Source organism: Enhydra lutris, unplaced genomic scaffold (genome assembly GCF_002288905.1).
Source record: "Enhydra lutris kenyoni isolate GAN:26980312 unplaced genomic scaffold, ASM228890v2 scaffoldscaffold66, whole genome shotgun sequence".
Taxonomy (NCBI): Eukaryota; Metazoa; Chordata; class Mammalia; order Carnivora; family Mustelidae; genus Enhydra; species Enhydra lutris.
In genome coordinates, this window is record NW_019154150.1 from 401,789 (window position 1) to 427,478 (window position 25,690).

General features: G+C 51.5%; 1 protein-coding gene across 1 annotated transcript in view; it reads left to right on the plus strand.

Annotated features, from left to right (window-relative positions):
• LOC111159061 (nucleoporin 210) overlaps window positions 1–25,690 on the plus strand; it is a 104,508-nt gene that overhangs the window by 23,421 nt on the left and 55,397 nt on the right. The window contains exons 4-14 of the mRNA XM_022521440.1: window positions 1,288–1,384; window positions 4,821–4,971; window positions 6,907–7,039; window positions 11,835–11,993; window positions 12,576–12,644; window positions 14,025–14,131; window positions 15,175–15,315; window positions 16,198–16,335; window positions 17,305–17,460; window positions 18,963–19,161; window positions 24,147–24,292. Coding sequence (XP_022377148.1) covers window positions 1,288–1,384; window positions 4,821–4,971; window positions 6,907–7,039; window positions 11,835–11,993; window positions 12,576–12,644; window positions 14,025–14,131; window positions 15,175–15,315; window positions 16,198–16,335; window positions 17,305–17,460; window positions 18,963–19,161; window positions 24,147–24,292 — 1,496 coding nt within the window. The remainder of the gene's footprint in view (window positions 1–1,287; window positions 1,385–4,820; window positions 4,972–6,906; window positions 7,040–11,834; window positions 11,994–12,575; window positions 12,645–14,024; window positions 14,132–15,174; window positions 15,316–16,197; window positions 16,336–17,304; window positions 17,461–18,962; window positions 19,162–24,146; window positions 24,293–25,690) is intronic.

The following is a 25,690-nucleotide window of genomic DNA, read 5'->3' on the forward strand; positions in this document are numbered from 1 at the left end:
TCTCCGGCCCCTGGCAACCACTACTTTTGGTATATACAGATTTGTCTATTGGGGACATTTTCTATAAGTAGAATCATACAATGGTACAGTCTTTTGAGTCTGACTTCTTTCACTTGGCATAATGTTTCCAAGGTTCATTCACGTTGTGCCGAGTATTTCCTTCCTTTGTATGGCCGAATGACATCCCACTGTGTGGAGAGAGCACATTTGTTTATCCAGTCATTTGTTGATGGACATTTAGGTTGCTTCTACCTTTTGGCTGTTGTGAATAATGCTGCTGTGAATATTCATGTACAGGTCTTTTTGTGGACATGGTTTTCATTTCTCTTGTGCATCTGCAGGGGCGGAATTGCTGGGTCACAGCATAACTGTGTGTTGGCCTAAAAGTAACGGTAAAGACAACAGCCCAGTTTTCTGGAGCTTTTGCTAAGCAATGTTTTTTTGGCTTCTGAGATCCCACAGGTGGGGTGGGGCAGGACCTGGGGCCCATCTGGCATTAAGTGCCTTACCCTTTGCACTGTAGAAGGAGCTTTTCCAGATCCCAGATGCTCTTATCTGGGTTGCCAGGCAGGGAATGCAGATGAGGACTATTGCGGTATTGCGGGGGGCAGGGGGGCAATAGGGCATGGTGGGGAGTGTGGCAAATCCAAGACCATGATCCCTTCTAGCAAGGCTGAGCCAGCCACTGGTCTGCAGAGGGACATTGGCCCAGGAAGCCGACTCTGTAGACTTTCCAAGAGAACTTGGGAGTTGAATTTATTTGGCGCATTTCTTAATTTGAGATGATGGGACATAACTCAACAATGTAAAAGCAGTGTTGCCTAGGTAAAAGCAAAGCCACAGCTCAGAGGAGATGGGGCCTCAGAGCCATTGGTTGCCATCTCCCACCCCATTGCGGGGTGTTGATTGATGCCCAACCAGACCTTGTACTCACACTAGAGTGTTAGGACCCACTCTGAGTCCTGTCTCCAAAATCATTACTGGGCCCAGTTGGGCTCACATGTCCTGACATCCTGGACTGCAAGCCGATTGCAGAGCTAAGTCTGGCTTGGGTGGCTTGCCATCTCCTCCACACTGGGACCCTGGGAGTCCCAGCATCCAGGGGAGAGATGAGCTGTCACCCTTCATCCCCTGACCCTTGAGGCCTCAGTTTCCTTTTCCTGAAATGGGGGCATAACACCTGCTTTGCAGAGGGGTGGTCCTGAGTGCATTTTCCCCTTCCCCTCACCCCAGGGAGTTAACTCTGAGCCTTTCTGCTCCCCCCATCCCCCCCATCTGTTCCTGCAGGGAACACTTTCAGCACCCTGGCTGGGCTGGTCTTTGACTGGACGATCGTGAAAGACACGGAGGCTGATGGGTTCTCGGACTCCCACAACGCTCTGCGGTAAGAGATGCCTCACCTTTGCAGGAAAAGCGGGAAGGAGGTGTCAGTTGGCTCCAGGCAGGGTGGGGGGCTTTGAGAAGCGTCATCACCATCAGCAAGGAACCCAGGGTCGTCAGGAGGCTGGCCTGGCATCCCCCATGATTGAGCAAGGACGAGCATTTCGGCTCCCACAGCTGTGTGGGAACCTTGCTGCTTCTGCTGCCCGCTGGGGTGTGCGCTGGGTGTGGGAAATTGTGGTGGAGGCTGGCATGCCCAGCTGTGGAAGAGAAGACTTGCCCCAGATAATGGAAGCTGTCACATGGTACAGGGAAGGGTTGCATGTCGCCTCAGAGAGCAGCCCTTCACTGGGGGTGAGTTAAAGGGGAGACAGGTTGTGGCTGGGAAGACATTTCCAGCCCTCACAGGAGCAAGAGGCTGTGTTCCCCAGCACGGGGGGATACAGATGGGCTTGTTATGTGCTCTGTACCACCATTTTTGCCATTTTTCAGACAAAGAAACAAAGATTTAAGCCTCTGATCAAGTTGGTAAGTGGCAGAGCTAGAATTGGATTCACAGCTATATAAATCTTCACTACCCAATATGGTAGCCACCAACCCTGACTATTTAAATTTAAATGAGGTAAAATGAAAACTCCAGTTCCTTGGATGTACTGGCTGTCTCACGTGCTTGTTTGCTATGTGGCTAGTGGTTATGACACGTTGCACAGAGAAGATGGGGAGCAGAAGGTCCTGTTGGCCGGTCCTGGTGTAGACCCAAGGACTGGGCTCATATCCCTTGCTACCCTGCAGTGCCTCAGGCCTTATCGTATCAAGTTTTAAAGTCTCTTTTAAGAGAAGAAGATCTAATTTTTTAAAATATCCTCTTATAGTCTTTATAAAATTTTAATTTCAGTATAGTTAGCATACAATGTTATGTTAGTTTCAGAGGTATAATATGTGAGTCAGCACTTCCATAAATCACCCAGTGCTCATAAAAGTGCCCCCCTTAATTCCCATCCCCTATGTCATCCATCCCCCCACTCACCTCCCCTCTGCTAACCACAAGTTCTCTATAATTAAGACTCTTTCTTGGGTTGTCTCTCTCTCTCTCTCTCTCTTTTCTTTTTCCTTTGCTTGTTTATTTTGTTTCTGAAATTCCACTTGTGAGTGAAATCATATGGTATTTGTCTTCCTCTGACTGATTTATTTCACTTAACATACTCTCTAGTTGCGGAGGAAGACTTAACTTAAAAAAATGAAATTCTTTTAAAGATCTTGTTTATTTATTTGACGGAGAGCACAGGCGGAGGGGAGCAGCAGGGAGAGGGAGAGGCAGGCTCCCCGCTGAGCAGGGAGCCCGATCGGGACTTGATCCCAGGACCCTGAGATCATGACCTAAGCCAAAGGCAGATGCTCAACTGACTGAGCCACCCAGGTGCCCCTTTAAAACTTTGCAGCTATTTTCAGCTTACAGAAAAGTTGCAAGTATAGTACAAAAAGTGGTGTCCCTGAACCATCTGAGAGCCAACTTGATGTCCCTAATTATTTTAATGTGCCTTTGCTACCATGGAGACATTTTCCAGCTTACGTGCAACATCATCAAAATGAGGAGATGAACACTGATGCCTACAGTCATCAGACCTCATTCAAGTCTTGCCAGTCTATCCTAGTTATATCGTTCATAGGAAGCACAAAACCCAGCCAGAGTCGCCTGCTGTCTGTCGTCCTATCTTTCTCAGCCTAAGATAGTTCTTTGGTCTTTCTTTCTTTGGGGACCAAGATGCTTGTGAAGATTACAGTTCAGTTGTTTTGTAGAATGTCCCTCATTTTGGGATTATCTGATATTCCCTCCTGATTAGATGCAGAGCTTTGCATCTTTGGCAGGAAGATCACAGAGGTGAGCTTCTGTATTCTCCTGATTGTATCTTATCACGGTTTGGTGGGTCTATCACGGACGACATTCACGGTCATCACTTGGGGTAGATGGTGCCTGCTCAGGTGCCCCACTGTAAAGTCACTGTCCTATCCCTTTGCAATTAGTAAGTATTTTGTGGGGAGTTAAGAATCTGGTCTTCCGTTTACACCTTTCCAAGTCCAGCTCCAGGCTTTAGGGAACATCTTGGCTTAGCCCATGCCTATTCCCATGGCAGACATCACTATGCCCTGATACTGTGCAAGGCGGGTTGCTTTTTTGGGTCAGAGGTCTTTGGGGGCAGGGGGGCATGGGGCCCTCAACCTTCGTCTTCTGCATGAGCTCTGGAATTTCTGGTGTCTCACGAAGCCAGGAACATGGGCTGGACAGTCAAAGAGACTCGGATTCCCAACCTGGCCTGGTCACTTCCTGCCTATTGCCTCAGTCAAGGGGTGCAGCCCGTCTGGGCGTCGGCGTCCCCCCTCTGTCGGAGGGAGAGGAGGATTGTGGCTACTTCTGAGGGCGGCTGTGTGGGTCCACATGGTATTCGGAGCCCCGCCCTGGGCCTGACACCTGCTAGACATTCAGAGAACGCTGGTTCCCTGCCCCAGTCTGTGCTAGCAGGTGCGTTTCCTACCATGACAGCGCCCTGAGCGTCCATGCACTCTGTACGTGAGCTGAATGTCAACTGAAATCGAAAGCACTAAGGCCGGTTGCAACCAGAGTGCCCTGGGTTTTCATTAAAACCAGCATGTGACACCTAGTCAAACCAGACAGGGAAATTAGTCCCAGCACACTACCACAGCCCGCAGATGCTGGGGAGAATGGAAGCGCGTCCTGCGCCCTGCTCTTGTTCAAGTGGAAAGGCGGGCTCACCTAAATCGCAGGCTGCGAGAGAGAGAGACCGCGTGGAAAGGGTCCCTCAAGCCGCCCAGCTTCTGGCCTCCACGGTGGGGTCTCTGCATCCCAACTTCTCTCCCAGTGTGGGGCTTCTCCCCACAGCCCAATGTCTTACCGTGGGGCGATAGGATGGGTGTGATACCCTCTCCCTGACACTGGAGGAAGGGTCATTGAACATCATTTCCCAGTGGCGGGAGCTGGCCCAGAGGGGTGGGTAGAACATCACAGGGGGCCCTGGGAGCCTGGTGGGCACTGCTGGCCCTACCCCGGCTGGGTCTGTGCTCCTGGGCCTGCTTCCTAGTTTCCACGGGCCTCACCTGTCACACCTGTGAGCGTGAAGCATTTTGTCCAAGCAGGTGGTCCTCATGTATCAGGGTTCACCGTCATCGCATGTGATTTTGATAAAAAGCACAGTGCCAGCCTTCTTGCAGACAAAGGCCTGTACGGGGCCCAGGAGTCTGCACTGTTCACCAGGAGGTGGGCAGTTCTGATGTAGGAAGTTTCGGGGACAAATTTCTATGTGGCGCCAAGCAGGGCACCGCCCCTCACTTAAGGGTCTGGCCCCTCCCAGGAGGTGCCAGCAACGGGTGAATCTGTTAGGGTCCTTGCTTTTGCACTCAGGTCTGATGACATCTTCCTTCTCCAGAATCCTCACGTTCTTGGAGTCCACGTACATCCCTCCTTCCTACATCTCTGAGATGGAGAAGGTGGCCAAGCAGGGGGACACCGTCCTCGTGTCCGGGATGAAGACGGGGAGCTCCAAGCTTAAGGCGCGCATCCAGGAGGCTGTCTACAAGGTGGGCCCCTGGGGTCGAGGGGCACTGGGCTCCTTGAGGTGGCTCATGCCTGTGAGCACATTTAGGCATGGTACCATGAAAGTTTCACTCTTCATGAACTGGGAACTTCAGAGTGTGATTCTGTGTTTCTGTTCGTTGGGTTTGGTTTTTGGAGGAAGGGTTCCACAGCTTTTGAGGGAGGTAGTTGGAAGACCAGAGGGCACTATCTCCAGAGTCACAAAGTAGTTGGTCCAAGGTCCATTTCGAGGCAGGTCAGGGAAGGGAATGCCCATTAACCCACTGATGTTCAGCAGCCCCCCTGCACTGGTCCCTGTGGAGGGATGCAGCCAAGCCTTTGGAGCTCTGGAAAAACTGGGGGCTTCCAGGTGTCCTCCATGCCATCCCTTCCTAGGTCCCACTCTGAGCCCTCGGACTGGTAGTCCCATCTGTGGAGAGCTAAGACTCCTTCCTTCTCCTCCCCTTCCCCCAGTTACCCTGGCCTCACTGGGACCTGCTCTGGCACCGTCTGGAAGAGGGGTATAGGACAGCAGAAAGGAGAGGTCCTGGTTCTTTCCCTGTTCTCATGGGCACATGTCTGCCCTGCCTCCATTGAACTACAACCCTGAGACCTTCCTTTCGTTTGCCTGGTTCCTGGAGCTCACACAGGGAGGGTGTGGTACTCCATCCACCATTGACTTTCTAAAGTGACAGATGAGAGAACGCCTCCTGATGCCCTCTTTCGTCGTTTAGCCTGTAGGCCAGGGGTCGTGGGGGGTTTTAGAAGCACAGGACATGCCACATTACAGGGGCTCATCCTGTAGCACCCTGCAGATCGTGTTTGGAGACCATTTGCCTCTTGTTATTTGGGGCCTGAGCCCAGCCTACCCCACCCCTGAGCTGGAATTCCCTCTTGTCCTGCCTGGTGCATGTAGGAGGCTTCCCTGCTTGCCACACTAGAAAGCACTCACCAGAGCAGAGCCCGGCCCAAGGGCTGCTTTTGTCTCTTTGGATGAGTCAAAGATACTATGTAACTTCCTATTAAGTGAGGAAACCTGTAAGATGTTACACCTGGGGCCCAGGAGACCCTCAAGAATTTAGGAACAGACGCAGAACTGGTCAGTATCCATGGGGTGCTGATCGATGCCCTCTCCACCTGAGACAATGTATTGGCATTTCTGTGGATGAGAATCATTTTCTTTGCCAAGTTTTCTCCACGTTGACGAGTTGCCAGTAGATCAAAGGCAAGGGAAGGCGCGGACCCCCAGAGACTCCGGTGATCCAAGGGGTGTGCTGGGTTCGACACTGGTGACCGTTCTCCCATTTCAAGTCTTTCATGCCATTTCCCGATGAGGAGGTCACGGCGTGATGGGGGTGGGGTGGAGGGACATGTGTTGCTCCCCCTTTTCAGGTTTGCCCTTGGCTCCCCAAGCTCCCTGATCTTTGGGCTTTCGTGGGTGGAGCCCCTGAGCCCCTGGTGGCCACAGTATCCATGATCTCACTCCTTACTTTTCTTTCTGTGTAACTATGATGACTGCACATTGAGCTATAGTGTACATTAATGTAAAGTGACGTGCTCAGCACGGTCCAGCAGTAGCCACTGGACACGGGCCTCGTGAACACACAGGGCTCCCTTGGGGCTTTGAGGGGTCTGAAGGTGTGGGGCTCTGAACATTGCCTTGTTTCTTTACCACTAACTTCCCTATCCCCACGTAAACATGCTGAGAAGTTCTAGACTCTCTTTCTCCTGCCCACACTGCTCCCTGTTCCCCACCCACACCTCACTTCTTCTTTTTTTAATAAGTAGGCTCTGTGCTGGGTGCAGGGACCAGCGCCGGGCCCAAACTCACGACCCTGAGATCGAGACCTGAGCTGAGGTCAAGAGTCGGAGGCTTAACTGACTGCACCCGCTGAGCCCCCCTCCCCCCGCCTCACCCTTTCTACCCTCTTTCTTCCAAGCACGTGCGCCCTGCGGAGGTCAGGCTGCTCATTCTGGAGAACATCCTTCTGAACCCGGCTTACGACGTCTACCTGATGGTGGGGACCTCCATTCGCTACAAGGTGCAGAAGATCAGGCAAGGAAAGATCACAGGTGGGTCACTGACTCAACATGGTCGCCATGGCGGAGGTTACCCTTTCTATCATTGTGGTAAGACGCCCATAACAGAATTACCATTTTCACCATTCTTAAGTGTGCGGTTTGGTGGCACACTCACATTATCATGTCACCATCCCCTCCAGCCCTCTTTGGAACTTTCTCATCTTCCCAGAATTGAGACTCCCGTTTCCATTAAACACTAGCTCCGCATTCGTCCTCCCCCAGCCTTTGGCAGCAGCCATCTTTCTTGCTGTCTCTGTGACTTTGACTTCTCTGGGGACCCGAAATAAGATGAATCCTACTGTATTCGTCCTTTTGTCACTGGCTTTATCTCATTTAGCCATAATTCCCTCAGGGCTCATCCACATTGTAGCGTATGTTAGAATTTCCTTCCTTTTTAAGGCTGAATAACACTCCAGCATATGTGTATTGATATTTGTTGAATGTTTATCTATTCATCTGTTGATGGGCGCTTGGGTTGTTTCTGGTTCTCGGCTATTGTGAATAGTTTTACTAGGAGCATGGGTGTGCAAATACTCTTTTCAGGACACGGTTTTCGGTCCTTTCAGGTGTATATCCATCCTTTTGTTTGGAGAGCATCAGAAGCTGTGAGCGTCACATGGGAATGGGTTTGCCTTTGGTCTGCTGCTAACTGCCGGCCAGTCTTGGCCGGCTTCTGCCCACCCTTTGGGGCTCAGTTTCTCCTTCAGATACCTTGAGGCCTTTCTGCTTATGCTTTGAGGGCAAAGTTAATTAGTGGATATGGATTTGTTCTGGTAATTGTAGAACGCTGCAGACCTGGGATGCATTTTATATGGTGAGAGTTCTTAATGCAGCACCCATCCTCCTAGGAATTATTACTATTATCATTTTTAAAAAAGTTTATCCATGTCTCATGGCCAGAGCCCAGGAGGTCAAGAGTGTCACCCACCTGTCCGAGGGCTTTGACATGTGTTGAGGCAGATGTCTCCCCCAGGTTGGAGGGTCACTCTGTCTGTGATGCAAGGTCTTGTGTAAGAAGCACATAGATGCTCCAGTATCCAAGGAACTTGGGTTTTGTTCCATAGAGGAGGTCCTGAAAGACCCTGCCTCTCCTGGGAGCAGTGGATCTGGGGAGCAGTTATAGTGTGAGAGAGCACTGTTCCCCTCAGACTGTGGAAGCTGGGACTAGGCTCCTTCTGGGTAAGAAGCAGGGCAGGGGCTCGTGGCCAGAGATCTGAGAGCTGGGCCCCAACCAGGGAGGGCAGTCAGCACGGTTAAGGGTGGGTGATTTAATAAAAAAGTCTTAAGAGCCCACCCTGAATTAGCTCAGGTGTCACAGTCCAGAGGAACAGCACATCTCAGGGGACCCAGAGAATTTGTGGGCTGGGTCACTGATCTACCATAGATCTCAAAGGGCCAGAACACACAAAAGATAGCCTGGGGTAGGAATTAGGAATGTTGTTGCCTCCCTTTCATCAATGGAGAAATGGGATCGAAACTTCCTCCAAAAGTGAACACACCTGTGTGACTGATGGTTCTGGTTGACTCAGGTCTAGAGCGGCTTCCACAAGGAAGCCTCGAGACCCGAACCATCAAGGTCCACAGTGACCTAGTCATACAAATGGAAATTCTGCTCATTTGTTTTAGATGGATTGGGCTTGGGTGTTTTGTTTCGTTTTGTTTTGTTTTTTAGTTGAAGTACAAGTCACATCACTGTCATTTTGAATGAGTTGACTGGACAGGGAAGTGAGGACTGATGACGGGACAGGGGTGTGAATTGCTGCTGTCGCCTGTCTCACATAGCACCCTGCATTGGCTGAGAGAATCCTAGGTTAGAGGCCAGTTACCTGGACTTATGAACATGCAGATCCTTATAACCCCAATTAATTCTTTCTCTTTTTGTTTTTAGTTTTCCTTCCTTAAAAATTTATTTTTTCCTCTTTTCTTCCATGTCTTTATTTCCCTTCTGTCTGCCTCCCTTTGTTGGGTGGCTTGCTTTCTTGCAAGCCCGTTTATTGAGCACCTACGCAGTGCCGTGGTCTGCTGGCTGCTGCAAATGTCGCCCGGGTTCCTGCCTTCCTGGAGCGCACAGCCCAGCAGCCACTCTGACGGTTATTCTGCAAACATCTTACAAGTGGGGGCAGGGGAGGGAGGAGAGGGGCTCTTGGAGCTCCTAACCAGGGGGATGTGTGTTGCTTTCAGAGCAGTGTTTCCAGTGGGTGGGCAGGGGGAGACGCTGGTCCCTCCCCTCAGTTCTTAATGGTGTTGGTGTTTGTGCTGCTTGAAGACATGATTGGCACAGTAACCAAATTACTGGACAGAACAAAATGCGGGAAGGCCATGCTGACTGAGGGAATTGTTGTCTGAAAGAACTTGGGTGGAATGGTGGAAGGGACAGAGACAGAAGTGCACTGAGGCTGGGAGAGTCACCTGCCGAGGCTGGTGTCAGTGACCCAGGTGTCGAAGGGACTTGGAGCCCAGCACCCCCTTGAGCCGTGGCTGCCTAGAACTAGCTCACATGGGCTGTGTGAGCAGGGGCTGGAGCCAGAGGCAGGGGAGTGAGCTTCCCATCCTCCTGGACTCAGATCCTTTCCAGGAGCTCCATGGTCATCCCTGGAGCCTACCTTGGGGGAGGTGGCAGGGGATGAAAAGCATGTCTGGAGGGTCGGCCAAGATCAGGAGGGTCACAGAGCCTGGTCTCCTAGAAGCATGTGGGCCTCCTGGTTTACAGAAGGGCAGCCCTGGGGATGGCCCTTTACCCCCTGCAGATGATAGATGGGCTGCTCCAGTGCCCCAAGAACAGCCTTCCTATTTATACAGATAGACAGTGACCCTGAGCATCTGCAAAGCCTTCTGCATTCAGTGCTTTTCATAGTAGCGAGCTCTGCATTCTGAGAGGTTTTCCAGGACTCACGCCCCTTATTTTCATTGTTTTAGGATTTTGTAATTACGTTGTCATGCAAGATCTTTTGAGAATCAGTATGTTCATTTCTCAAAATGGTCTCTTTGTTTGGAGAAGTTTAAATAAGGGAGGAAGCTAGCACTTCGTAAAACAGCATAAAGGAATACTGCTTGATTGAGCAACGGCATTATTTTCTTACAGTGTGGATCCTTGATGCCCTGCTGCTGTATTCTGAACATATAATCCTCAAGAATCTCAGCCCAGTTTGGCTGGGCTTCCCCCGGGTAGAGAATGAGGAGATGGGCTGTGTATATGCTAGAGGATTCTCCATTCTGGCATGTGCTGGAATCACCCAGAGGGCCTGCGTAAGCTCAGCGCTTCGGGCCCACCCCCAGAATTTGTTTCAGCAGCTCCGGGGTAAGGCCAGTCATTGGCAGCTAGTAGGTGGCATTGGTGGTCCAGGAGGGCCCGTACTTTGAGAACCCTCTGCTCTAGGGCAAATTCTTGGGGATTTATCAGAACAACACAGAAGACACCCTAAGACAGGAGGTGGACCAGTTGCCTCCCTTTTAGAGTTTCCTTCGGAATTCTTGGAAGTCTAAGGATGCTGTGGCTGAAATTCCTCCTGGCCCTTGTCCCCAATGCCTTCAGGCCCTGAGCTGGGACCCAGGGAGAAATGGTGACCAGGGGTACAATCTGTGGCTCTCCCTCCCTCCTCTCCCTAGCTAGAGGGCCAGGGTGTGGCCACACCTACAGGGTCCTGAGCAGGTTGCTTGGTAGGAAAGTTGAGGGACAGGACTGGGAGGGGTCAAGTAAAAGTGTTCCTGTGCTCTTTGGTTTTTTAGTTTTTTGGTTTTCTTGTTTTGTTTTTTTTTTTGTCTTTCTGGGTTTTTTTTTTTTGTTTTTTAATGTTCAGTTAGCCACTGTATAGTACATCATTAGTTTTTTGTTGTAGTGTTCAGTGATTCATCCTGCTGTCTTTGGTTTGAATCCCAGCTGCGCCACTCCCCCGCTGGAGGACCCTGTGGGATTCTTGCCTCGATTTCCACAGCACCACCATCTTGAAGGTGTGGACATCAGCAGTACCCGCGCCAGGGGTTGTTGTGGGATAAAATGTGGTGATAGGCCCCTAAAGCTGCAGGCACAGTCCCGCCACATCTTGTTTTTGTGGTCAGCAGTAGCCATTTATAAGAGCGTTCGTGGTCACTACCCACAGGATGTGGAAGACGGACGCCAAAGTGGCGGGTTTTGCAGGGTCCCTCATTTCCTAGGGAAATCGTTTTTCATCCTGGCCCAGATTGAGTGAGTTCTCTTCTACAACATGACACTGAGCTGGGAAACCTTGATGGATGGTCAGGATGGTGACGGAGAACATTCTTTGCAGATCCTAGATTGAGCTCCCCAAACCTGGTGGGAAACCATGGACTGATGCCTTTTTGGAAACCCCCCACTCCCAGAGGCCTCACGGCTCCAGTGAGCCCCACCCTAGGCCCCTCGGTGCAGCAGCAGAATTCACTTAACTCATGGATTCTGCAGGCAGCCTACAATTGCTGTCAGAAGCTGTGCTTAATTAGGAAAAAAAATAGCAGTTTATGACAGTCACTAAAAAACTGATTGCTTCTGAAAATTCATGGAGAGTGTCAGTTTTGTCCACGGGCACGGAGAATACTGTTAAATTTTAAAGCGTCGAGAAAATTATAACACTGTGTTAACTATGCTGGAATAAAAAAAAAAAGTGTTGAAGAAACTAAGCAAAAAAAAAAAAAAAAAAGAAAAGAAAAATCAAGCATTCGTACGAATGGTCGGGTCCAGGGATTTGGGGTGGGGCGGAGGTACTGGTTCGTAACGTTCCCTGTCTTTGCTCTTGTCTCTCCCACTTGGTTCTTTCTGCTTCTGGGTGGCCAGAGCTGTCAATGCCTTCCGAGCAGTATGAGCTCCAGCTTCAGAACAGCATCACGAGCCCCGAGGGAGCCACAGGCCAGCCTGTGGCCATCTTGGACCAGGATACGTCGACGGTCACCGCTGTGCAACTGGGACAGAGCAGCCTGGTCCTGAGCCACAGGAATATCCTTTCTCTAGCCTGGCTGCAAGTCCATATGTGCGTCCTGCACAGGAGATTGGCCTGTTTAGGAGTAATTTTTCTCCCCGAAAGCTTGGCTTGGCTAAAAATAACCCTGTTTTCCCCTCAAGGTCTGAAAAATCAGAAAGAACCAAAATAGCAACACGGCTGTGTGGCATCGCTCACCTCCGTGGGTGACTCACTGAAGAGGCTCCGGGCCAGGAGGTGGTGGCAGGAGCAGAGGCTCGCTCCTTGCCTCCGGAACCTTCCCTGGCACGGACAGCCCCATCCCAGGGGCCTGGCCAAGGCTGTTTGCACACCAGCGTGTAGGTTGTCCCTGTCCTAGCCTTGTCCGGGTAGTCTCCAGTGTCCCTTGCAAGAGACCCTCCCCTGCTTGTGTGGGAAGTGTGCGGGGGCCTCTGATTCTGGAACATGGCTTTGTTCTACTTGGCCTCAGGCAAGAGGGTTTTCATCCTCTCTCCCATGCACGTGTTGTCTCCGTGGTAATCAGGCTGCCCTAGTCTTGCTGAATCCTGCCACCTGCTCTGTTTGCCTTCATGTGTTTTGTTCCTTAAGTAAGAATTCAGGTATCCGCATGCAGGGTGCTTCCAGGTTACCCAACAGCACCATCTACGTGGTTGAACCCGGATACCTGGGTGAGTCTGGTCATCATGGGTCCTCATGGATGCTATTGACAGGAGTTAAAAAAATAAATAAATAAAGGCAACAGCAGTTGCCCAGAAAATGCTTCACCCTAGCCAGCTCTGCCAGCTTTTTTGCCAGGGCTGCTCCCCAGTCCTTCTTGCATTGATGCACAGAAACAAGCAGAGGGTAGGCCAAGGTCAAGGTAGGTGGGTAGCTCCAGAAGGAGAGAAGTGTTTGGGTAGAGTCCAGAGGGTTTTGTCTCCTCCTGCTTCCTATACCAGGGCTCTGTCCAGACCTGACCATGGCTGTGGACATCTAGAGGTTGGGGATCCCAGTGATCAGCTCAGTGACAAAGGAGCCCCTCAAGCAAGGAGACATTTGGTAAAAGTCTCAGTGGGGAAGAAGGGGAGGCATTTGACCAAGAGAGGAAGGGAGGAGTCTGCGGTCACGGAGGACCTGTGGGGACAGAGCCCGGTCCCAGAGCTGCTGTAACTGTTGAGTGCTTGAGAGATGTCTGGGACACATGTGTAGCCCAGGTCATAGAGATGATGCTCCCTTCGAGTTTCCTCCCTGTTGACGTACCTGTTGGGTGTACTGAATGGGTTCAGGCGAGAGAATATGCAGCAAACCCCTGGGTCCTCCTGTTAGCCATCACACGAGCTTGTTGACTGGTGCAGGCCTGAGCTGACAATGTTGAAACACCAGGCAGGGTAGCCCTGTGGGTCCTAGGAGCTTCATTCATTCAGAAAGGCGTCATTCAGATGTAGACTCACTGTGGATTCAGATGTAGACCTACTGAGGATTCAAAGGGTAGACCTACTGTGGATTCAGAGTGCAGATCTTGTGTGGATTCAGATATAGACCTACTATGGATTCAGATGTAGACTCATTGTAGATTCAGAGGGTAGACCTACTATGGATTCAGAGGTAGACCTACTGTGGATTCAGAGGTAGACCTACTGTGGATTCAGATGTAGATTCACTGTGGATACAGAGGTAGACCTACTGTGGATTCAGAGCGCAGACCTACTATGGATTCAGATGTAGACTCACTGTGGATTTAAAGAGTAGACCTACTGTGGATTCAGAGTGCAGACCTACTGTGGATTCGGTTCATAACAATTACGATGGATTCAGAGTCTAGCCTTCAGTGGACAGTGGGATATGCTCAGGTGGTGCTGGGGCAGCTGAGGGCTCAGCCCAGCATCTGCATCCCCAGGGCTGCTGGTGGGCATTAGGTCTCCCAATGATTAGCAGCTGTTCTTTCTCCTTGGAGGAGTGCAGGTAAATAGTTTGCGGGGTCCTTCAGGTGTGCCTGCTACCATTTTCTTCCTCAGTGGCACGTCCCTGTGGCCCAAGTGGTCAGGCTTTGTTGCCTGCCTGTTTTGTAGGGTTCACAGTCCATCCTGGTGACAGGTGGGTGCTGGAGACCGGCCGCCTGTATGAAGTCACCATCGAAGTGCTTGACAAGTCCGGCAACAAGGTCTACCTGTCAGACGTGAGTGCCTGCCTTGGGTCCCAGCGGGGTGTCAGTGCGGGATGTGTCTGTTGAAGTGGCCCCCCAAAGCTGCAGGGCCCCCATATAGGCAAGCTGAGTTCAGTGATTGCTGATGGTGCTGCTGGGTTCATGGGGGACAGCACCATGACATCCCTGGTGCCTCTCTGGACTTTGTGAACCTGCGAATCTCTGTCCCCCCAGCCCTACCCCTGCAGGGACCAAGTGGGGAGAGAAGGCTGCAGGCTCAAGAAGGTTCAAGAAGGCAGAGATGGGAAGTAGCATCTGCCAGCTGCCTTCCTGCTCCCTTGTCATTAGCCTGAGACTTCATGGTGCTGAGAATCTGTCTCTGCCTGCTCTGTGGAAGACAGGGAATAGTTCCTGACCTTTCCCTGCGGGGCCAGGAATACTTGTAAATGTCTAATACCCGTAACTGTGACCCAGGCCCAGCTTAGCTTTCTGGCTCTAGAAAGGAATGGCAGACATAGAGGGACAGGAATCTCAGCAGGTTTTGGTCCTTCGTGAGAAGTTCCCAGTATCATCAGCTAGAACGTCTGCGACCTTCGTAGGGGCCTCTGGGGTTTTAGAAGAAGGAAGCAATGTTCCCCCTTGGGCAGCTTTGCAGGTCATTGCTTTCCTCGTGTTGTTTTACATAGACTGTCAATCCAACATTTTGGGGGGAAGAAAGCTCTAATGGATATTGGTGACCTTTTTGGTGTTTGCTGCTTTCCTCTTTGGAACCTCAAGGTCTGAGAAAGCTTGACGATAGTAGGCTTTGGGCTCCCCTGAGCACCACATGGGTAATCACAGCAGGGCCATGTGGGGAGAGGGTAGTGGCCTAGGAGGGGGGTCAAAGGCCAGAGGGGACAGAGCCCAGTTCTACGTCTAGTCCAGCTGCTCTGCTGGTTTTGGAGACCTCTGGGCCTCAGGGGGCCCCATGGCCCGGTCTGGCTGCTCTCTGTGGGTCACATTGCTCCTTTCCTGCGTTCTGACTCCCAGACACACTCCCAGAAACACCTCTTTCACTCATCCTGCCTCCCTTCCAGAATATTCGCATTGAAACCGTGCTGCCTCCTGAGTTCTTTGAGGTGCTCACTTCTTCCCAGAATGGGTCATACCATCACATCAGGGCAATAAAGAGGGGCCAGACGGCCATCGAGGCAGCCCTCACCTCCGTGGTAGACCAGGCAAGTCGGCACCTCCCTCCCTCTGTCCCCTGCGCCCTCCCAGGCTGGACATGCACCGGGGGAGCAGGGTGCCCAAAGTTCAGCCTGGTGCGCCACTCTTGTGGGTACCGTGGGGGTTGCCTCTCATCCAGGCTCATGGGGGCATGTCTGGTGGCAGGGCTTTGGGCTCTCCCTGTCCCGCATGTCCACACGGGGTACCCCTCTTCCTTTGCCCTTTGCCAGCCTCTGTCAAGGTAAGCCTGCCCTTCTGGGATTGGGGTGGAAACCCTGTTAGGGAAACGCAGTTGGGCCCGTGTGTCTAGCTGTACTGTTTCCAGGAGCCATGAGCACCCTCTGGCTATTTTAGCTCTTGAATCCTTTAAAGTCTTCATTTTCCCCCTTCATTTAAAAGGCCAGTCTCTTCTAGGCATGAGCAGTTTTTTATTGATTGGAACATTAGCATGGGTATTCTTAACTTCCTACCCTGCACAAAACCTGTCCTGGCCCCTTAACAGGCAGCAGAAAAGAGCGGCCTGCAGGCCAGACCGCAATTCCTACCAGTCTGTCATTGCAGCTCCAGGGACTTTGGGCAAAGTTGCTGCAGTGCCCCATGCCTCAGTTTCCCCATCTGTCAAGCGGGCGTAACCACAGCATCCCAGGTAGGGTGCTGAGAAGGTGAAGTCAAGCAGCATTTACTTGGTGGCTGTTCCAGAGCCCTGGGAAGCTGTCTCCATGGAGACAGAGAAGGCTGCAGGGTATCTAGCATCTTCCTTCCTGCTCCCAGACCATCAGGGAATCTCTTTGTGACCTGATCTCCAGGGAGGGGCGGGGGTCTGCTTGACTGGGAAAACCTCTGATGACCTGGTTGTCATGGTGACGTGCGGCACCCTCACCTCTCTGTAGGACGGAGGGGTCCACACATTACGGGTGCCTGTGTGGAACCAGCAGGAGGTAGAAATTCACGTCCCCATCACCCTCTATCCGAGCATCTTGACGTTTCCGTGGCAACCAAAGACAGGCGCCTATCAGTACACAATAAAGGTAACCGTGATTCCCCACATCTGGGTGCATTCCTTTGGGTGTTTCCGTGGGATTGGAGCTTTTCACCCATCCTGTTTCTTTTACTATTACCTTCTAGTGGTTGGAGAGAATTTAAAATCAGGGAATTTTATGCTTCTTGTATTTTCTGGGGTTTCTATCACAGCATTGTATTTTGGTAATCAGAAAAAAAAAAACCTGAAAAACAGAAAAGAAAGCATAATAAAGAAAACCTGGAATACAGATTTAACTTCCACCTGCATTTTTTGTTGTTGTAAAAAAAAAAAAGATTATTTTCTACAAGTAGTGTAACTGTCCCCAGAGAAAAATGTGAAATTCCAGGGAAAAACATCTCTAACTCTGTCACCTGTCATGTGTTCTCAGTCTCTGATGTTCATGTGCCCGCCTGGCCTTCACTAGCAGGGACTGACTCCCATGGGGGCTTGAGTCTCCATCAGTGGCCAGTAGAATGCCCATCAGTCCCCACTGCCTCCCTGGCAGTGAGGACTGTCACTGGGATCTGCTGCCTGTTCACACAGGTGTCTCCCCTTCCTGGCCTCTCTTGGGCTCCAGGGTGGTGGCCCCTGACCTGGGAAGCCACTGGACTGTCTCTGCTCCATGGTGGACGACCAGGAGTGGCAGGGGTATGTGCCGGGAGGGAGTGTTGGGCCTGGTCAGGGAAGTAGCTTCTAGCACCTGACTGTGGCCCAGGGTTCTCCCACTCCAGTCTGTAGGTGCTCCCTGATCTGGGGCCACTGTCACAGGTGACGGTGGGTGTCAGCCACAAGACCCCCAGAGTATGAGGAGGAGAAACGAGGCAGGGCAGAGAGAGTGAGGTAGGGAGATTGTCTCCAGCCAGATATCAGCCGATGCCAGGGTTTTCCATGGGGTGGGAGGCTGCTGACCATCTGAGTCAGAGAGTGAGACAGAAAGACCAGGCAGGTGGACTGATCTGATGGTTCTTCTCTGCAGGCCCATGGTGGGAGTGGGAACTTCAGCTGGTCTTCGTCAAGCTATGTGGTTGCCACTGTCACTGTCAAGGGTGTGATGACCACAGGCAGTGACACCGGACTCAGTGTGATCCAGGCGCATGATGTGCAGAACCCGCTACATTTCGGGGAGATGAAGGTGAGACCTCAGGGGCCCAGAGCTGAGGATGGCGGTCTCTAGCTACCTCCTCACATCCAGTCCTCGGTCTTGTACTTGGTGTTGGTGGTGGGCAGGGGGATGGACGTGACATTCCCCACCAGCCAGGGGATGGGACACAGAAGGGCCAGGGTCAGCATAGGTGGAATTTCTGGAAAGGAGATCAGAGAACACAGAAGACCTGAGATACTCAAAGGAGTCATTCTAGAAAACTCCTCAGACCTGAGAGGTCTGAATCTCCAAATCAGAAGGGCCACTGAGTGTTGGTAAATTCACAATGAGAGGGAGGTGCCAGACTCCAGGACACCTGGCTCTGACTCCTTTCCTCTCCCTGTACTGGGGCCCTACACCTGGCTCTTCATCACAAGTGATGTTGGACCAACTCACTTAGCATAAGGCCTTGGGTGGGAGTGGTCACCGGCCACTGAGCCTCTGCCAGCCCCACCTCGGCCTCCTAACTTCTTGACCCTGACCTCAACCTGCCGTTGTTACTTCATTGAGAGCAAAAGTCAAAGCTCCATATGTGATGTGTCCAGTCCCAGCCTGCCCTTTTATTATTTGGAACATGGATGGACAGATGATTCTAGTCTTTTTATTTGGATCCGCATAGACAGACAGACAGACTGATCCGCGTAGACAGACACACACACACACACACACACACACACACACACACACACACACACACACACACCCCATCTAAAGATTGATCTCATTCTCGCATACAAAGTGTTGTAACTGAGACCCTTTAGCTACAGCATAATTGTGGAATGTGGGATAAACTATGACCACCTTGCTCCCTTCCCCCGCCCCAAGCTTCCTTATGTCAGCACAGGTGCCACCTTTCACCCAGTTGTTCAACCAGAAGTCTGAGGACAGTTCCTTGAGAGACAGTGTGTGTCATGGTTAGAGCCTGGTTCTGGGGCCAGGCTGCCCAGGCCAGACTCCCATGGTGGGTGGGCAAGTCCCTTAACCTCCCGTGCCAGTGTCTTCATCAAATAGAGATTACTAATAGAATCTTCTTAAGAAACAGGCTGAGGGGATTGAACTTAGCAACATTTTTAAAATAGAACCTGGACTATGGAAAGTTTTGTTTCATCGAAGTGTTAGCTGTGGGCAAGGACGCCTCTCGCCCTGTACTACGACCTTCTTTATATTCCTGCAGTAAGTCGAGCTGCTGCTTGGCTCAGGATCTTTGCATATAATGTCTCTTCTTCCTACAACGTCTTTCCCCCACACTTCTGTCTGGCCACCTCTGACATGCCCCTAAGATCTGAGCTCCTGAGTCACCGTCTCAGAGGGGCCTTCCCGGACAGCTCTGTCCCTGAACTCACTCCAGTCCCAGCACCCATGTCCTCCAAAGCTCAGTCTTCTCACTGACGTGTCCTTGGTGCCCAGAGCCTGGCAGCTCTTAGTAAATACTGGTGCGGGCCCTTCCTCTCGCATGGAGCTTGCTGACCTCCATCTGCACCCCTGCCCTCCAGGTGTATGTGATCGAGCCCAGCAGCATGGAGTTCGCCCCGTGCCAGGTGGAGGCCCGTGTGGGCCAGACCTTGGAGCTGCCCCTGAGGATCAATGGCCTTATTCCTGGCGGGGCCAACGAGGTGGTCACCCTGAGCGACTGCTCCCATTTTGACTTGGTGATTGAGGTGGAGAACCAGGGCGTGTTCCAGCCACTTCCAGGTAAACCAGCACTGGTGAGTGGGCGGGCGCCAGTCGGGGATCAGGCCAGACCGCCGAAGTTCTCAACATGGGCTGCCCCAGATTCCTAAAGAGAGGGCTTGAGGGTTACAGCATCAGGAATGGCATCCGTCTGCAATGGTCTGGTCTAGCTCTTGCCCACGTGTGACCTGCTCTGTCACTGGGCTTTCAGAACCTCGGGTTCCACATCTCTAAAATGGGTATCATCCTAAGTAGAATTGCATGTCCTCGTGCCCATTACAGTGTCTAGATGGTAGGAGGAGCTCAGAATACACAGTCCATAGGGATTTTGGCTGGTGACAGAGTCCTGACACCTTGGTGGCATGCAGGGTCCGACCCCCTGAATAGTCGAAGCTGTGCACATTGCTCTTTCCTCTTGGGCATGCCAGGCAGGGTTTCAGTGGTGATATAGGTGGTGATGGTGGCCACGGAAGTTAGTTTAAGGGATGTCAACCCTACCAGGTGCAGTGAGCACTCGGTGTGTGTGTGACTCATCAGACTTCCTGGGGGTAGGGGAGGGGGACTGTGGTTGGGCCACGTGTCATGGGAAGAGACTGGGGCTGCCTGGCTGCTCAAGATCACACAAGGGCACAGGTGGGATGGGATAGAGACTGGTTTGAGTCTGACACTGACCCTGAAGCCTTTTGTCCCCTGAGAAATGGTGCCTTGCAGGGGAGCCGGCCAGGGGCAGCGGGTCAGGGCGGGGGTGGGGGAGGTTCTGTGGACAGAGAAAACCAAGGACTGATAATTCACTGAGGGAAGAGGAAGGTTTGGGCAGGGGTTAGAAGTCACAGGTGGGCAGGGTCTTTGTGGTCCCAGAGGTGGGCACGTCTGTGGGGCACAGGCGCATACCGTGGCCCTGGGATGGGAACCTGTGGAATCATGAATCACGAAGGGCTTGGACTTCAGGGTCTAGGCAGTGGGAAGCCACTGTTGGTGTTTGAGCACAGGAGTGACCACTCGATCCCAACAGGTTTAAGAAGCTCAGTTGGCAGAGGTATTTGTAGGATTGCCTGCAGTGCCTGGGCGGCTTCACGTGCCCCTGCTGTAGTTGTGGTTACTCGTGGAGACCTATGAACCTGAAGCTATGCCAAGGAAGGGGGCAGTGTCTCTGAAAGGTCACTAAGCAAACCACGTTCACGTCCTTCCTTGGATGATGCTGCTGTGCCCTCTCTGACCATCCATGGAGGAACAGCTTTTTGAAAATTTAAGTGTCCTTAGTGAGGCAACCATTTAGAATGGAGGAAGACCTCAGCATGAGGGAGAGAGAGGCTGGCTGATGGCTCCCCCTGTAGCACCCCTGATGTGTATCTGGGAGGAGAGTCTTCAGGCTATGGCTCCAGGCACTAGGTCAGTGCCCAGGAGGTCCTGGGAATGAAGGATAGGGTTGGGAGCTCTACAGCTATGGGTCTGAGCATCCTTCTTCCATAAATTGGCTCTGTGGTGGTAGACAAGTTGCCCAACTTCTCTGAGCCTTGATTTTTCCATGTATAAAACAGGGATACTAGCTCCTCACTTGCTGTGAGGGTTACAAATGAACATCCCTCAGCCCAGTGCAGAAGGTTTTTCAAGGAGTTTGGTTCTAAATACCACAGCCAAGACCAAAATCCTGTGGCATCAAAATTTCCCTTACGAAGCCCCTGAAATGTCTCAGTGTGTAGCTGATTTGGCTTTGGAAAGCCTGTGTGTAGGATCCAGGTTTTATGAGAACTATGTATATTACCACCTGAGCCTCGTCAGGGCAGAGGGATGTTGGCATTGTGGAAATCTGTGGGACTGGAGACCAGGTGGGGCCAGCAGATCGGGTGACATCTGTCTGGGGCACAAGAGACTCATGGTACAGACGCTTCAGGGCAGAGGGGGAATCCCCCTGTTAGGTTTCCTTCTCTGTCTCAGCCTCTTTCCCAGGCAAGATTGCCCAGGTTGAGAGGACAAACGATGGGACTCAGGTCCTGGTTCTCAGGAAGGGGCGGCCCCAGGATCCCAGCACCCTCTGGGTCAGCTTGAGGTTCCACTCTCTTCCTATTGGAGTTGGCCGCTGGGGTCCCATTTCCTCCTTGTCTTTAACATTGAAGTTCCCCTGAAAGTCCTGGGGCTGTAGGCACCAAGGAGCTTCCGGTGGAACCCCAAGGCTTTGGACTTGGCTAGGCTCAGTGCCCAGGGTGGCCACATCTCAGCTCTTGCTCCACCCTGGCCCCTTCTCTGCTCCCAGCCTCAGTTGGTTTTCAGCAGCCTGTTCACGGAGCACCTAGTAACTGCCGTGCTGTGGGGGTTCCTGGTAAACACCAGGGTGTGGCGTCGCCTTCATGGCCCACACAGCCTAGCAAGACCCATCCTTACGCAGGCAGTTACGGCACCTGGAACGGAGTGCGCCTGCGCCTAAGCCCAGGTCCCGGAAGTCCCTCCCACTGTTGGGCGGGTCCTCGGCAGAAACGCCCGAACGTATTCCTGAGCAGAAATGTGCCCAAGATGGGTGCCCAAGCCAGTTTGGGGGTGTCCGGGAAGGCTGCTTAGAGGAAATGAGAGCGGGACCCTAAGGATGAGAGGGGACAAATTGGGGAGTGTACCGAGGAGCGGGAAGAGTATGTCAGAGGCCAGAGACTGCAGAGGCGGTGGCATGTTTCAAGTTGGGCCCCAGGTTCGTGCAGGTGGATCTCTCGTTGCTACAGTGGAGGCCGCAGGATGGGGAGAACCTGGGTACTGGGGGAGCCCTGAGTCTTCCCACCAGGCAGGCTGGGTGGGAGGAAGCTCAGGGGGGCTCTTCTGCCATGTGTCAGGACCCCCGGTTCTCCAGCACCCTCTTCCCAGCTATGCAGAGGACCTGGCGTCCTGTCCAGAAAAGCGCTTGCCCAGACTCCCTGCCAGCAGAGTCCACGCTCAGACCTAGCATTTCTCTGTCACTGTATGTAGCTATGAACACAAATCGGCCTATTTGGCAGAGTTGCAGTTTTCCGGAGCTCGTGGGCTCTGCGCGTGGACTCCCTAGCTCACCCTTGGTGGTGTAGGGAGTTCTGCCCAGGGCACAGCAGACTTAGCTCCTTGATCACCCCAGCCAGGAAACAACCCCAGTGCTCATCAGCTGGCAAATGGATGAGCAAACTGGAACCCTTGCAATGGAAGACTCAGCAATAAAGGGGAGCCAACTATCCATCATGCCACAGCCTAGATGAATTTCAAACACATGGTGCGTGAAACCAACCCTACGCAAAGAGCCCACTTTATTGATGTGCAGTGTGAGGCAGACTGATCTACACAGAGAGAGACTGGTCATGGATGCAGGGTTTCTTTTTCCGGAGAGGAGATGTTCTAAAATTAGCAGTGATAGCTATGGGACTCTATGAACATGTTAAAAACCACTGAATTATGAGTACCCTCTAAATGGGTGATTCTGTGGTAAGTGAGTTATAGTTCAATGAAACTGTTATTTAAAAAGAAAAAACTAAATTGGGACACTTGAGTGGTTCAGTCGTTAAGCGTCTGCCTTGGGCTCAGGTATGATCCCAGGGTCCTGGGATCAATTCCCGAAGCGGGCTTCTTGCTCAGCAGGAAGCCTGTTTCTCCCCGCCCCCCACTCCCCCTGCTTGTGTTCCCTCTCTCGCTGTGTCTCTCTCTGACGAATAAATAAATAAAATCCTTAAAGAAAAAGAAAAACTATGGTGGAAAAAAAATCGGAATGTCATAAGTGATTGCTTCTGGGAACAGGGCGGGGGGTGGGGGGGAATCACCCAAGAAGGAGTGGGAGGGAACCACAGGGGCAGGTCACGTCCCACATCTTGGTAGAGGTTCGGGTTTCACAGGAGGATGTGTTTGTCTGAACTCATAGTGCGGCCCACTTAAGATCTGTGTATCTCACTTTGTGTAGATTTGACCTTAAGAAAAAAGAACCAGGACGAAATACTGAACTGGAGATAATTATGCATATCTAAAGCATTTCAAATGAAGTGTGCTGATGCCTGCAACTTACTTTTAAATGCACTGAAAAATAAGATCAGTTGTTGGATGAGTAGGGGGATGGATTGCTATGCAGTAAGAGAAATACAGCGAAATATTCTTCATAGAATCTAGGGGATGAGTATGTGGGGTGTCACGGAAATTTTTTCTATATGTTTAGAAAGAAAACAGTAAGATGCTGCTACCCTTCCACGAGAATGGCTTTTTTTTTTTTTTTTTTTTTAAATCATGGGAAATACCAAGTATTGGTGGGAATGCTGTGTAGCTTCTAGTGGCAATATGACTTGATGCATCCATTTTGGGGAAGATATTTGGCAATAATGATGAAGAGTGAACATACACGTGGTCCTAGCAGTAAGGATGGGGGGTGGACATACTGTACTCTTAGGGGTACACGTAATAGAAATGCTAGAATATATCCATCCAGGAAAAGACGTACACATGCCCCTTCATAGCAGCACCCTGCATCAGAGCCCCACCCTGCAAACAACCCAGATGTTTGCAATAGTATGGGGACATCAGCAGCTGTCTATTCACACAGTGCAATCATACTACAAATGTGGATCAAAGGTCTACCTCATGCAAAATAGGAGGGCTCTCACCACCAATACTAAGCTCAAGAGGGCAAATACAAAGGAGTTTATGTTTAGTGATTCACTGTGGTTAAAATAGGGCAGCCAGCAAAATTAAGCTGGTGGTGAAAAGTCAGGTAACAGCGATTTTCCTTTGGGGAGGGCTAGTGACCAGAAAGATCTATGGGAGATGCAGGGTTATAGGTCATCCTGTTTATTGATCCTCGATACAGGGTGTGTTCAGTTCGTGGGGAGGGATGGGGAATCACTGTGAATTGTATGCTTATGCTATGTATATTTTTGGTATGGGAATTAGACTTCATATTTTTAAGTTGAAAAAATTAGATTGCATATGAAGCCCAGGATGAAGGAAGGGCTGTCAGCCTGTCATGCCTTTCTAGGCAAAGGCAAGTTCACGGTGACCATTTGACTCTTTTCTTACAGGGAGGCTGCAACCGGGGTCTGAGCACTGCAGTGGGGTCAAGGTGAGAGCAGAGGTCCAGGGCTACACCACACTCCTTGTTAGCTACAGACATGGCCACGTCCACCTGAGTGCCCGGATCACCATTGCCGCCTACCTGCCCCTCAAGGTGAGCCTGGGGTCCCTGCCCTCTACCTCCTCCCCCGATGCGAGTAATTCATTGGCTCTGGCAAATTTGTATTAAAACCCTGATTGGTGAGAATAGCTTTTGGAAGAGCGACTGCTCCCTCTTGTCTGAAATGTTGAAGGAGCAGAGCCTCCCCAATGGGAGACAGTGATTGTTAACATGCGTGTGGATGATATGTTCCCTGCAGGGGTCTGGACAGGAAGGCTTCTGGTCCACTCCAGAGCTATCCAAGTCTTCACAGAACCCTAGGAGGGCACATAGTGCCTACTCTGGGGTCTGGGAGATGCAGCTCAGGTCTGAATTGTGCTATCTGCCCTGTCAGGCAACCAGCTGGAGTATGAGTCCCCCTTCGTCCATCTGTGGCCAGAGGCAGCTAAAGCCTCTGCAGCTCAGAGCCCACTGCCTCGGCTTTGACAGTGACTCCCCAGTCACCAGCTCTGACACCAACTCTGTGGCATTGGCTCATTTCATTTTCCCGGCCTCCCCTTTCCCTGTCTGTAGAATGAGGCTAAGACAACACCATAGGGTTGTGGTGAGGAGTAGCTGAGCTAATGAACGAAACGGACTTAGAACAGTGCCTGGAAGGGAGTGAGTGCAGTAGGGTTAGTTATTAAAATGTTAATGAAAGGGAACCAGACCTTCTTCCAAGGGGGGTTTGGAAGGGTTCACATAGCAGCTTGCGGTAGGGGGATGGCAGACCTACTGAGAACTTTTCCTCTCACACAGGAGGCCCTGAGTCAGTGAGTTGGCTCCCCCTGCAGGGGAGGGTGAAAGGGTCATCCTCCTGGAGGCCCCCACCTCCGCCAGCCTCCCAGGCTGGGCCAGTTAGGGCCACATTTCCCTGACATCCAGCATCAGCCTCTAGAACAGCTCTGGTCCCTGTGGTTTGTGGGAACAGGTTTTCTTCCCCCTCTCAGCCATTAGAAGTGGAGTCAGTGAAGTTAGAGCCTTTTACCTCTGAACCTCTAGCCCCAAGCATAGTGCCTGATACAGAACAGATAACCACCAAGGGTTGGTTTTGTGTTTCTTTTGGGTAATTGACATGTGACATACTAGTACTTCTGTACAAGGTAATGATTCGTATTTGTATACATTGTGAAATGGTCACCCCAGTAAGTCTAGTCTTATTCTGTCTTATCAATTTTCTTAGTCATAATCTACTCTCTTAGCGACTTTCAAATATGCGACATGGTGTTATTAACTCTAGTCACCGTGCTGTACAGGACATCGCCAGGAGTTATGTATTTTATAACTGGAAGTTTGTACCCCCTGACTCCCTTCACCCCTTTGCTGCCCCACGCCCCGCCCCAGCAGCCCTGCCACCACCAATCTGTTCTCTGTCTGTGAGCTCTTTTTCTCTTTTAGATTACAGTGAGATCA